Below are 13769 nucleotides of genomic sequence, written 5' to 3'. Positions count from 1 at the left end.
ACAGCTAAACTTTCCTACATGTCCTAAGTGCTCTAATTAGAATGAGAGCAGGGACTTTAAAAATTTTTATTCCTAAAACTCAGCTTGACATATAGCAAGCATATAATACATCCTTCTTCCTTGTCAAAGGTAGAGTCTGGTTAGGTACCCGATGTTTGTACACAGACTCAAGGAAACTGGATCATGTAGATCATATAGTATAGATAATGATCCCTTTGGCCTATTTACTAGCATTACTTGCCTTTCTAAAATAGTCTATCCATTTTCCATCAATCTTTGTTGCAATAGGTTAACCTAAAACCTGACCTACATCCATCAAAACCTCACTCACTGGACATAAAACTCTATTATAAAGCAGCAGTCATCAAAATCATTAGGGATACTGGATAAAAAATAGAGAAGTGGATCAGTGGAATAGGTTAGGTACAGAAGACACAATAATCAATGACCACAGTAATCTACTATTTGATAAACCCAAACCTTCCCGTTTTCGGGATAAGAACACACTATTTGACAAAAATTGCCAGGAACACTACAAAATAGTATGTCAGAAACTTGGCATAAACTTACATCTCATACCCCATATCAAAATAGAGTCAAAATGGGTAATGATTTAGCGTAAAGGAAAATGCCATCAGCAAACTAAGAGAGCAAATGATAATTTACTTATCAGATCTTTGGAAAAGGCAGGAATTTATGACCAAGCAAAAAATAGAGGACATTATGAAATGTAAAATGGTTAATTTTGATTACATTAAATTTAAAAGGTTTTGCACAAAGCCAATGCAGCCAAGATTAGAAGAGAAGTAGAAAGCTGGGAAACAATCTTTACAGCTAGTATTTCTAATTATGGTCTCATTTTCAAAATATATAGAGAACTGAATCAAATTTATAAGAATACAAGTCATTCCTTCCTTTCTCTGAGATTTCTCATATGGGAAATGTAGTTTAACTAAATCATCTTTAGTCTTAACACAAGACCCTTAACAGTAGAGGTCAGATATGGAATGTGCGTGTGTGTGTATGTGTGTGTGTGTGTGTGTGTGTGTGTGTGAGAGAGAGAGAGAGAGAGAGAGAGAGAGAGAGAGAGAGAGAGAGAGAGAGAGACAGAGAGACAGAGAGAGAGACAGAGAGAGAGACAGAGAGAGGAAGGAGGGAAAGAGAGGGAGAGGAGAAAGGAAGAGAGAAAAAGAGGGATACAGTGACAGAGGGAGAGAGGGAGGGTAGGAGAGAGAGGAAAGAAGAGAGAAAGACACACATACATACAGACACGAAGACACAGAGACAGAGACTCACAGACCCAGAGACAGACAAGAGAGACAGAGAGATAAAGACAGAGAATAAATAAATCATGGTAACTATATTTAAAATTCGGAGACAAATATACTCAAAAAGAAGCTGAAGTCGAATACTAGAGAAGTAAATCTAATTGAATTAGTTAAGTATGTGATAGGATTATAAGTTGTTGCTAGTGGAGAAATGAGACATTATGAAATGTGGTTTGTGCCTCAGAGTGGGTTTCTTTGAATAATAACATAAAAATATCATCTATTACCCCATTAAATGGATAGGTTTTTGGAGTTGGACTAGACAATTAATATAATTGATTAAATTGTATTAATACAATTAATATAAAAATCCTAAAAAAAAAAAAAAAAGAATACAAGTCATTCCCCAATCGATAAATAGTCAAAGGCTACAAACAGACCATTTTAAGATGAAGAAAATAAAACCATCTCTACATTACTATTGATTAGAGAAATACAAATTAAGGCAACTCTGCGGATGACAGGAAAAGATAATGATAAATGTTGGAGGGTATGTGGGAAAACTGAAATACCAATACCTTGTTAGTGGAGTTGTGAACTGAGCCAATCATTCCACAGGGAAATTTAGAATTATGGCCAAAGGAACATAAAACTGCATACTACCTTGATCCAGCAATGTCTCTACTAAGCCTGTATCCTAAAGAGATCATAAAAGAGGGAAAAGGACCCACATGTGTAAAAATGTTTGTGGCAGCCTTTTTGCAGTGGCAAGGAATTGGAAAGTGAGTGGCTGCCTTTGAATTGGGGAATTGTTGAATAAGTTAGGGTATATGAAAGTAATGGAATATTCTTATTCTATTAAAAAAATGATGAACAGGCTGATTTTTAGAGAAGCCTGGAAAGATTTACATGAACTAATGATGAGTGAAGCAAGAAGAAAACATTGTACACTGCAACAGCAAAAATGTGTGATGATCAGCTATGATAGATTTTGTTTGCTCTTCTCAGAAACTAAGGGATCCAAAGCAATGCCAATAAACTTCGGATGGAAAACCCCATCTGTATCCAGAGAGAGGACCGAATGTGCATCAATGCATACTATTTTCACCTCTTTTTTTTCTGCTTGTTTTCCTCTCATACTTTTCCCCTTTTGTTCTACTTTTTCTCTCCCAACATGGCTTGTATGGAAATATGTAAAAAAAAACTAAATGTACATATATAACCTAAAAAAAGAATAAAAACCTTATCTCGATAGATAGATAAGAATTATAATACCCAGAGATATCTTAGAATCAAAAAGGTTACTGTGGTGTCTCAAGCATTTGGTGGATTCTGGGCACATCAAGTCTTTGATAGCATCAGCATTAATAATAGCATTCACTGGAGCTAACGAAAAGCCTTGAGCTCTACAGAATATTCTAGGAGGAGGGGCAATACCCAGACCCACAGCTTTACTGTGTTCAGGGGGCTGGGAAAATAGAAAAGTAAATAGTTGACAACTATAACTCACTAAGGTTTGCAAAGCCCTTCACTAACATTATCTCCTTGAATCCTAACAACAAACCTAGGAAATCAATGTTATTATTCTCCCCATTTTATGGCTGAAGAAACTGAGCCTCGTGGAGGTTTAAATGATTTGCGTGAGCCATAGAGAGAGCCCATGTATGAAGCAGAATTCTCTCTTCTCTTCTCCTGCTCCTCCCCTCCACCTTCTCTGTCTCTCTCTCCCCTCTCCTTCTCTGTGTCTCTTGTTACTCTGTCTCTGTTTGTCTAACTCTCTGTCTCTTACATTCACCCACCAGGATTTATTCTCTCTCTCCCTGAAGTTTCTGAACTGTGCTCACCCTCTCTCAGCTCCCATAGGAGACTAGGACACAACAATAAATTCATTCATCAAATATCGTTCTGTGGATTTTTTTGGGTGCTTTCAAAAAAAAAAAATCAAAGTGTGGAGACCTACAGTCATAGAGGAGATTCAGCAGCTATGCCACAGGCCTTAAAGCCAATTGCCAGGTAGTGGTTCCAAAATATTTTAAGTAATGGCAACATCATTAGAATAAATACAAAATCTCACAATGAAACTACTTTGAAAGAGGAAGATAGGTGGTAAAGTGGATAGAGCCCCAAAGTCTAGAGGACCTGAGTTCAAATCTGACCTCAGACACTTAATACTTCCTACCTATGTGACCCTGAGCAAGTCACTTAATCCTAATTAACAAACTTAATCCCAAAACAAACAAAAAAGAAACTACTTTGAAGCTACTGACAAAAAATGGGTAATATTTATTCAGATGTGAAATATGGTCCATCTGTTTAAAAATCATTATTATTTTATAGAGTTTGTATTTCAATCTATATTTAAGTAGAAAACTTAGAATTGTTATCCTGAAGATGAAGGGGAAAAACTATAAAAACATTTTACCTTATTTAGAGTTTCTTTAGGCCAATGCAAGAATTCCTGTTTCTGAAATTCATCTTCTATATGGATTTGTTCAAATTCATCCTGATACCAAAAGATTAATTAAATAAAACTAATGTCAATAATCTTTTTGGGAATAGGGAAAATGCTGTTTGAACTGAACTGAAGAAATGAATGGTGGTGACATTTGAAATATTGTTAAGGCATTATAAAGGCAGAAAAAAGTACAATTTTGTCCACACACATAAGTTAAACCTTGATTAACTGGGATTTCTAGGTCATATTCTAATTTTTAACACAGCAAAGAAAACAAATAATTGTCACATTATCTTAAAAAATTGAATTGTAAAAATTAGTTCTTATACAATAAAAATTATATGAAACATTTCAAAGGCAACTAAGTGATGGAGATGCACTGGCTCTGGCAGACGGGTTATAAAACCAGCAGAAGGGCAGTGTCCAGTGTGGGCAGCTCCACTATCTTTAGATAATCACTAGGTGATATGGAGAGACCCAGAAAGTTGTGAATGAAGGGACCAGATAAGTTAACTGCTTAGGGGAGAAGGTTTGCTTGTATCTCTACAGATGGAGAAGGAATCAGATGGGTGCCAATGAGCCATATCCGCCTTGTCCATCAGAGAGCCATAGAAAAAAGAAGACTCTTGAAACGAAGGAGAAGACCCAAGAAACATCGAGTGGTTCCATTGCTGACTGTGCCCACCACTGAAAGAGCATGGCAGTTAGCCCTTTGCATGTGGCAACTGATTTATGGACATCAAAATTAATTCTCAATGAGACTGATGGAAAACTTCAAAACCTGCAAGAATCATTGGATGCCCTGAAACATGAAGTGATGGACAATAGATTGCTTTAGGATTATTACTTGGCTACTGAAGGAGGTATTTGTGTGATTGTGAATTGACAGTTATTTTTTATACCTTCTTTCTGGGACTCATGGAAATCTTTATAGTATTTTGTTCATATTGTTTGTTACATTACTACTTGCTTGTATGATATTCCAACTTGCTTGGGTGATTCCTCCCATGGTAATAGATTTAACCACTGATGTATACCTGCTTCAATTAAAACAGAAGAAAGGACGAGATGTAGAGGGTTACAATCAGTGGGGAAACTCTGAGTGAGGTATAAGACCCTTCAACTCAGAGGGAACCTGCTAACAATGTCTGGTTTGGCTCCCTATGTCCCCTAAGGGCTCTCAGCCTTCCTGAGAAGTCAGGGGGCAGTGACAACCCGTGTTAATATTGAAGCAGAGTGATACCAGGTGGAAGAGTGATACCAGATGGCAAACTACATACAAAAGAAAGTTGTTTATGTGGGCCCTCGTACTCAGTGTTGTTTTTGTTACATATAAAAAGAGAAAAGTCTTTGAAATAAAGCACCTCCATTTTTCCACCCTCCTCAGGAGTCCTGCCTTGTCACTTTTCCACTAGGAAGGTATATTTAATCATCCCAGTGTGGGGGCTCTAGAAAGCAATGGTGCGTTTTGTCACCCCAACTTGGGAACTCTAGAAAGCAGGACTCAAGAACTAAGTTTTTAAAGTATATTTTTAGCTGTTTCTTTTCTATTGGCACAGATAATTGAGAAAGTAGAATATATTTTTATCTTGGTGAAGTGGGGGGGAAGAGAACATTGATTTTTTAATCATTAATTTATTGTTCCAGATTAAAGTTAATTCTGGCATACCTTAAGATGAGCTCCTTGAAGGCCATTACCCACAGGGTTATATGAATTTAACTTGGGATCAGCCAGTTCTAGCTTCTCCAACAGTGTTGTTCTCTCTACCAATAAATATGCAATCTGTTCACTGGGACTGCTCTGAGCTATTTCTGATAAGCCTTCCTGATCCAACATTTCTTCAATCTCCTTTAGCTCGATCTCTGGGAGAAGAAAATTACAGAAATAAAAGAATTACACAATTAGCAAATTTACACACACACACACACACACACACACACACACACATATATATATATATATATATATATGTAATAGGGGCATAAGGTGTAAATAGCAATTAATATTTCTGATATTTATTAACATAAGGAAAAAGCAAAGACGCAAACTGGACACTAGAACTGAGTTGGGCTACTCTCTAGGGTTGGCTGAAGAATATTATGGGAAAATAGAGAGCAATCAACAAGCACTTGGTCTGAGCAATATAAGTGGGAGGTTATTTATACTTCTATTAATCCAGCCCTCTCAATTTTGGTCTGCATTTTAAAACTTCATTACAGTCTTTCTGACCTATGAATGGCAAATTAAACAGCAGGAAAGAGTCCAAATTATTGTGTGCATCTTTTCTATTGTTCCTCCTTTTGCTCTAGAAAGATAGAAAAAATCACGGACAAGGTGGGAGTGGGGAGCAGGAGTTTGGAGGAGAGTTATACAACTTAAAAAGACTTTTTTTTTATTAATTATCAAAGCATAGACCCATTCAACCATTTTGAACAAGATCATGAAAATTTGAAATATATAAATTTTCTAAGTATTTTGGTTATGATTATCTCCACTTTAGAGATGAGGAAACTGAGGCTCAGAGAGGCTGTGACTTGCTCATGGTCAGTGATTTCTTCCAAAAGGAATTATTAATGTCTGGTCCATATAAGGCCCTCTTTGAGGCACTGAGGATTCAAAGACCATGTCATAATTTTTCTCTCTAAGAGTTTACATTCTAGAGTATCCAGACTTGGAAGCACATTGATAATCTGAAGAGATCCCAATAACCTTTATGCTCTGAAGCAGTCTGGCTAAGTACACAGTGACTCAGTCATAAGATTCTAATACACTGGATGACCATAAACCTTATTTGTACTCTTCTATGTACTTTTACCTGATGCAGTTTAAAAAACATTGAAAACTTTTAAATAAAAGATCAAAAAGTTACCCTGCTGGAGCTGCAGTTCTTTAAATTCAAGTTGAAGTCGCTCACTCTCTTTTTCAAAATCATGAGTTAAGGCTTCTCTTTCTTCTGTTAACTGGCGGACATGATTCACATAATTTTCCACCTAAAGCACATTAAATACATCTCTAAGTCATTTTAGAACCAAAAGAAAGCTGTCAGATAAGCTGCAGATAAAAGTTCTGAAAACCATTGCTTGTTATGGCAAGTGTCACTTCAAATGCTTTCCCAATCTTTGATTTCACATCTACACTTCACATCATTACCTAAGATACCCCCAAAATTCACCACCTAGTGGACAGCCTTCCAGTGATGAGACTCGACAAACTCGGTTATTAGGTTGGTCCTTAGTTAACAAAATATCTCGTTGAGCCCATGACAACTTTCAGAGCTTCAGACTATGATTGGAGGATACATCAGGGGACAAGTCCAAGCCTCTCATCATTCAGATGAGAAGAAGGAGGCTTAAGGAGGTTCAGTTATATAACATATCAGACATTAAAATCTGAACTTGAATAGTCTTGACCCTATGTCCAATGCTCTATCCAACAGGCAATGCTGCTTCTCAAGTTCATGTTGCATGGGCTGGGTCCTACAACTCCATTTTAGTGGAGGTGACAATGAAAGCAATGTCCAGCATTCTGTAGAATATTTTTATAGAATCAGAAAATTTGAGAGTTGGCAAGGTCTTAGCAGTCCATCCATGAAAAGAATCTCCATTATAACATTCACATCCATTTTCTTGTTTTCTAGACATACATAGTGCAGCTGTTTTTTCTGACACTGCCCTGCACATGGGTTGAGTTTATCAAGTGCAAAGATAGACTCCATGGCCTGGGAACAAGGATCATGTCAAGGTTTCAGGGTGGGCTAGCACCAAGAGTAGTGTTGCAGCTGAATAGGATAGGTGATACAAATTCTTACCAATTCTTACGTATGAATCAAGCAAAAACTTAGTACAGTCTAAGTCCAAGTAGGTATTGTTCCCCTCCCATGGGGAGCAGCAAAGGTAAAGTACTAAAGACCAATTTGAAAGTCAAATTGTGATTAATCAAACTGGAAGGAAATAAGAATTTATTAAGCAGCTACTCTGAGCCAAGAGCTGTCTGTGTTAAACCTTATTTCATTTGGTCTTCATAACTTCTCTGGGAAGTAGGTCCTCTTCTTATTTCAGTTTTGCAGTTGAGCAAAAGTTAAGTGACGTGCCCAGAGTCACTCCGCTATTAATTGTCTGAGACCAAATTCTAACTTGGGTTTCTTTGACTCCAGGCAGGGTATCCTATCCACTGAACCTCAAACTGAATTACCCCAAACTGGAGGCAAAAATCAGATGTGAGAGATCCAAGAATTTACTATCTGATCTGAAAATCTGAATGACTACTGATTCATTGATACTGAAGAAGATGTATGGCCATACTATTCTCCCCCGTCTTCCTCATTAATGCATGGCAGCTATGCTCCAGGTCGGATATGATAACAAGTCTATTCCTGAACTGTCTCTTCTGGTTAAGAAGGGTTGCAGTAGTAGATCCAATGGTAAAATGACCAATTCTAAGTTAAAGAAGTTACCCACTCTTTCTATAGGCTCCAAACTTAAAATGTTTGAGGAAGCTTCAGTGTGTCTAACTAATATTCCGAGATTTCTTTACGATGAATTCTCACTGGTCATTACCACCAGAAAAATATAGGGATATACTGGATGTATATTCCAGGCACACCAGCCATAAGCAGAATTTTTTTTTTAAATGGGACTGATATATAAACTAGTAAGGTCGGATGAAAGGGTAGAGTTGTGTTTTCTTTTTTATCAAGAATATATGAACTATCCAGTATGACACAAGGCAGGACCATCCTGAGTGTGCATTCACTGGCTCGCCTTCATTCTACTTTGCTGTTTGGGCAGAAATTTTGGTTGACTAATTAGACCTTGCTCTAGACCAAGTGCTACCAATCAGCCTTCACTTTTATACAGCCTTGAATACTGTAGTTTATAAATCAATCTAGGTGACTTCCAAGTGCACCAGTTCTATGCTAGATTGATAGTGTGGAAAGTCAATGGAGAGAAAAACAAGCAATATTTCCTATGGTCCTACTTTGCATGAAATAGTGCATTCTGATAGAAGGGTATAACACACAGGAGCAGGAAGTCCTTATTCAAATTATACCTCTGACATGAGTTATAGCACCATAAGTTATATGATCAGTTATAAGACCAGCATTGCACCAATGCCCACCTTCTAAAATGGGGAGACTATTGTCCCTTTGGAGCCCACTATCTTCACAGGTTACTGAGAGAAGAAACTGAGACAGGAATGGGCTTGAGAATATTTCAAGGAATAACAACAATAAAAGATACTTACCTTCTAGGTCTCAGTATCATTGGCTGTAAAATACAGATAATACCTGTAGTTGTGAGCACCAAATGAGATAAGGTATATGAATCGCCATGCAAACTTTAATGTACCATATAAATGTCAGTTATAATAATGATCACTAGAGAAAGTTTTAGAAAATCCTGTTGAAAATAAATTCAGTCAGTTATCAAGTAACCTGTTATTTCTAAAAGCTACAGATTGTATGTTTTGTCTATCATTAGACTAGGACATCATTCAATGAAAAGATGAACTGCTTTGCAATGTGCAGTAAAAAACTCAAAGTAAAAGCATAAGACCGTCATGGGCTTAATCAACGGTGGTAGCAGAAAAGCTATGGACCCAAATGTGTCCTTTTCCTGATTATTTCATCCTTATAGTATCTCTTGGCTAGAGCCCCACCTCATTATTTTTGCTACCATCTTAATAATCTCCTACCAGGTCTTTCTGCCTTCACCACATCCTTCATATTGCTGTGAGACTTTAATCTTCTTTACCCACAAATCAGATCATGCTACTCAATCTGGTCATCGAAATATGGGAATCTGTCCAACCTACAAAGTTAATAATGTTTACAAAATATGAAATTTTAAATTATATATTTTCTGGTATTTTCTAGCTAATTTTGACAGCCTTAAAAATAGACCATTCAAATATGAAAATATGCTTAAAAGGATTACACATGTTTAATATATATCAGGTTGCTTGCTGTCTTGGGGAATAGGAAGGTAAGGGAGGAAGGGAGATAAATTTGGAACACAAAACCTTACAAAAATGAATGTTGGAAACTATCTTTATGTGTATTTGGAAAAATAAAATACTTTTGAGGGAAAAAAAGGACATTTCAAATATGCTTCACAACAGCCTTGATGTAAATCCTACCAAAATAATAATATATTTCCTGAAACTATGTAAGACTTATCTGTCATGGCAAAGGTGTACTCTGAAAACAGAATGCTTCATGTATTCATCTTGGAAGCTGTCATTTTGACAAATGGAGGAGGTAAACAAAAGTAGTTTAAACAAATTATTAAAAACATTGGAAAATAGCTCAAAGAAAACAGTAAAGCTATATAAATGAACAATTCTGTATTATTTGATCTTACTTCTTTCATTTCTTCCATGTGTTTTACTCTGAGCTCTTCCAAGTCTCTAGAAGCAGTTCTCAGCCTATTCTCACTCTGCTGGAATAAACGCCAGACATAACAAAGCTGATCTTCTGTAGGAGCAAGGGAATCAATTCCTTCTCTCTCAAGAAAATGAAGTATGTCTTGTAGTCGAACATTTTCCTTAATGAGAGGAAAACAAAAACACAAATGAGATTTTTTAAATGTTATAATAATTCAAGCTACAGGAAATATTGAAGGTGTATATTCCAAAATGTTCAACTTCTGGACTGTTAAATGTTCACGAGGACCATTTCTTAGCCTTCACTTAACCAGTTACAAATTCACAGGAACTTCTACCCATCTAAGTGTCAACAGCTGTTATAAACAGTTAACTAAGGACTAACTAAATTGAATGATGTCAACTATATTGAATGAAATTATATTACATATTATAATCCCCTCAATTTTCATATAATCTATATGTCCAAATCGGAAGCATACTATTTTAAGCATTTGAAAATACTCCAGTAAACCTTTCTATAAAGTAAATTTACATTGTCTTATGATTCCAAGTCACTTTCCCTGTGATTTCACTCCTCCCTGGCAAATACTCCCTATATGTATGGTCCTTTTCTATTAGAATGTAAACTTCAGGGTTTTGGGGGAAGGGTGGGGACTTTGAGTGAAGGGTAGTATTTGTATCCCTGACATAGTGTCTGCTGTTATTAATTTTTTGCCAAGCCTTGATCTTCAAGGTTACTTGTGAACATAAACCTGCGGCCCTCAGTTCTTTGTTTCTTCCAATAAGTAACTAGAGATAATTCAGTTCATCAAATTTTTGAGCATTTGTGTGCAAGGTATTGTTCTAGGGATATAAAAATGAGTAATGCATTATAACTATATAGAAGTTAGGGTTTTCTATTCATTCCCATACCCTCCATTCTATCCTATTCACTGTCAGGCAATTATAAAGCTTTTTTATTAACAGAATGTCAGCTTTATAAAACCCATGATGACTTTCTAAATCATTCCATTCTCTGTCTTAAATGTGTACAGAAGTGTCTGCCTTTGTTTTTTAAGTTGTGGCAAGACAACACTATTAAATGACCCCTTGAACCCAGTGGGCAATTGACCAATCATCCTTCCAAGAATTATTTTAAACTAATCTTCCAGTGTTTTCTTCTATGGTGAGTAACTGTTCCTGAGTCATTTTATAGATAATGTTGAAGGAATCAGAAAGGGAAAGCTAGAAGTAATGTACAATAAAATCAGTTTCCTGAGACAAATTTTCTAATAGTGAAATTCTCCTTATGTAGTTTCTACAGAGTAGAATTTAAGTACAAAAGTACATCTGCACATGCTCTATACATGGCAGATACTAAGTGAATGCTTACTAAGTAATTTACCTCCCCTGAAAATAAAGACCCTACAATAATTACATATCAGATAATTAGTTTTTATAGTTATCTATCTGTAATCTATATATTCATCAATTTCTAGCCATATTTATATCTCCTGAAATGCAAGGAAAGAAGTGACAAAATTAACTAAACCCAGATGGAAGGGGATAATGAAGGTTAAAAAAACAAAAAACCCAGCTGTCCTTCGAACTGCAATAAGGAGCCAGGGTTACACCTCATTAGGTATCATTTCTCCTGTAAAACCCAAAGTCCCAGAGAAGGCTAATACGGTGCCCCGCGTTACATAATGCGGGCAGAGAAGAGATAATAAATATTATAATAGCGTGACCTTAGGACCAAACCAGGGTTCAAAGGCATCAGTTTTGATAGTCCCTGGGATCACAGATACACTGAGTGGACTCCATTTTAAAGGTTATATCATCCATTCCTTCCCCAGCTTAATGGTGAGAAAATCAAGGACCTTACAAGTGGAATGTTTTTACTCAAGGTCAAAATGAAAGTGGCAGAAGTGGGATTTAATGTTGGCCTCCTTCCCTCCACTACCCTGTCTCCTTGAGGCAGACAGTGACACAAATATATAATGCAAAACGTTCATAAACCTTAAAATTCTGTTAGATTATGAGCTTGTTGAGAGCAAGAGCTCTCTGTTTTTTTTCTATTTGCATTATAAGCCCTAACATGCTTCTTGGCACACAAGAAGCACTTAACAAATGCTTCATGTTTATTCAGACTGCAGTATTCTTGCATACTCTAGCTTCTTCAACTTACAAATGATTAATATTGCATGTGGGAACTGAAAAAACAGAGAATCTACAATCTAAGATTATGAAGAGGAAGCTGCAAAAAACTAATTAGTTTAATTTTTTCATGTAAACGTGGCTGAAATTTGGCACGACTGCATATGTATGTATTACAATTGATTCTGAAAATGCAAATAGCCAAGTTATCAATTTTCTGAAAACTAGACTAAAGAAATGAGAATAATTGCTTTTAAATATACTTCGAAAAACCACTAAGTCCGTGGTCTGTGAAGCTTAAATGAGTGTTCTAACTTTTTGGAGAAAAATTAAAGCTTTCCTAACTAGTGAAATCTACTATATCCTTCTTACCAACTTTTCCAAGACAGATCCCTATGTGATAGAGAAGTATCCTGCCTAAGAGGACCCCTTTTCTGACGTTCCTCCCATTGGTTTCTCTCTTGGTTCACTGAAAATAGTATTACTCTCTAAAAGTAAACACAGTTTAATTAATAGTAAACATATCATTATCCCCTCGTTTCAATTCTCATTCAGATAATTCAGTATCCAGTTAAAGTCTGAATGTGTGACATGATGAAAGTAGCATTCAAAATTAGATAAGCACCCCACTAAGCCATGCTGCACCCCGATTCATCCTTAATATGAAGTAACAGGACAACGCCGCTATTTTCCTAACACGTTTGGCTCGATGGAAGTTAATGTTAGTATTTACCAACACTTGCTTCTCCATTTTAGTTCCCAGTTTGCCCAGCACAGCAGCACCGTGATAGTGCAGAGTCACAGACCCGCTGCTCCGAACAACGCTGGGGACACGCAGTGGGAAACAGACGGCTCCCCACAGCATCGCAGCGGGAGGAGCCGAGGAGTTTGGGGACTGCGGCTCTATGAATGAACACTGAAAGTGTACTAGTCTAGGAGGTGGGAGGGAAAGAGCCCAGTGGGAAGGATAACTAGGCCAGATAAGAGTTCAGAGATCCCAGAATCATAGATCTAGCGCTGGAAGGGACTAGCTAGTCCAGCACCTTCATTGTACAGTCGGGGAAACTGATTCAGGAGGGTTTCACGGGGAAGGCAAGAGAGATAAGGGGGGGGAGGGGATGAGGGGAGGGAAGAGGAGATTCAGGAAATGCCTTAAAACAAAAGACGACAATTACACAATTTTTCAGGGACACTGCAAAGGTTAGATGGCCCAGAGGGGGGCGAAGCGGCCACGGGTTCCTAGCTTGCTACACAGACAAGTGAAGAATTAAAAGCCCGTCAGCATCGCAGTGGGCAGAGAACCCAGGATCCAGAGGGCCTCCCCTCCCTCGGCTTCGGCCGCCCATCTCCGAGGGGAGTTAGTAAGGGCGGCCGCCCAGCCCCTCCCACACAGGCCAAGCTAAAACCCGATCCTAAGGGGGTCGGACGAGCGCGTGCATACACAGCTCGGCACACGCGCGCGCACACATACAGCACGCGCGGGCCTGGAGGCGCGCTCACAGCTCGGGGCTCGCGCAAGTTT

General features: G+C 37.5%; 1 protein-coding gene across 7 annotated transcripts in view; it reads right to left on the bottom strand.

Moving 5' to 3' along the window:
* CCDC30 (coiled-coil domain containing 30) overlaps positions 1-13756 on the bottom strand; it is a 134794-nt gene extending 121038 nt beyond the window's left edge. For 6 of the 7 annotated variants that reach the window (XM_074305469.1, XM_074305472.1, XM_074305474.1 and 3 more), the window contains exons 1-5: positions 12981-13756; positions 10087-10269; positions 6594-6714; positions 5393-5586; positions 3691-3771 (exon numbers count right to left, since the gene is read on the bottom strand). In XM_074305469.1, the coding sequence (XP_074161570.1) occupies positions 3691-3771; positions 5393-5586; positions 6594-6714; positions 10087-10269; positions 12981-13112 (711 nt within the window). In that variant the 5' untranslated portion in view covers positions 13113-13756. The remainder of the gene's footprint in view (positions 1-3690; positions 3772-5392; positions 5587-6593; positions 6715-10086; positions 10270-12980) is intronic. The other variant, XM_074305471.1, reaches the window with a different exon arrangement.
* Positions 13757-13769: the final 13 nt, after the last annotated feature.

Source organism: Sminthopsis crassicaudata, chromosome 3 (assembly GCF_048593235.1).
Source record: "Sminthopsis crassicaudata isolate SCR6 chromosome 3, ASM4859323v1, whole genome shotgun sequence".
NCBI classification, from domain to species: domain Eukaryota; kingdom Metazoa; phylum Chordata; class Mammalia; order Dasyuromorphia; family Dasyuridae; genus Sminthopsis; species Sminthopsis crassicaudata.
The sequence above is the reverse complement of the archived record's forward strand: the minus strand, read 5'-3'. Positions and strand labels throughout refer to the sequence as shown.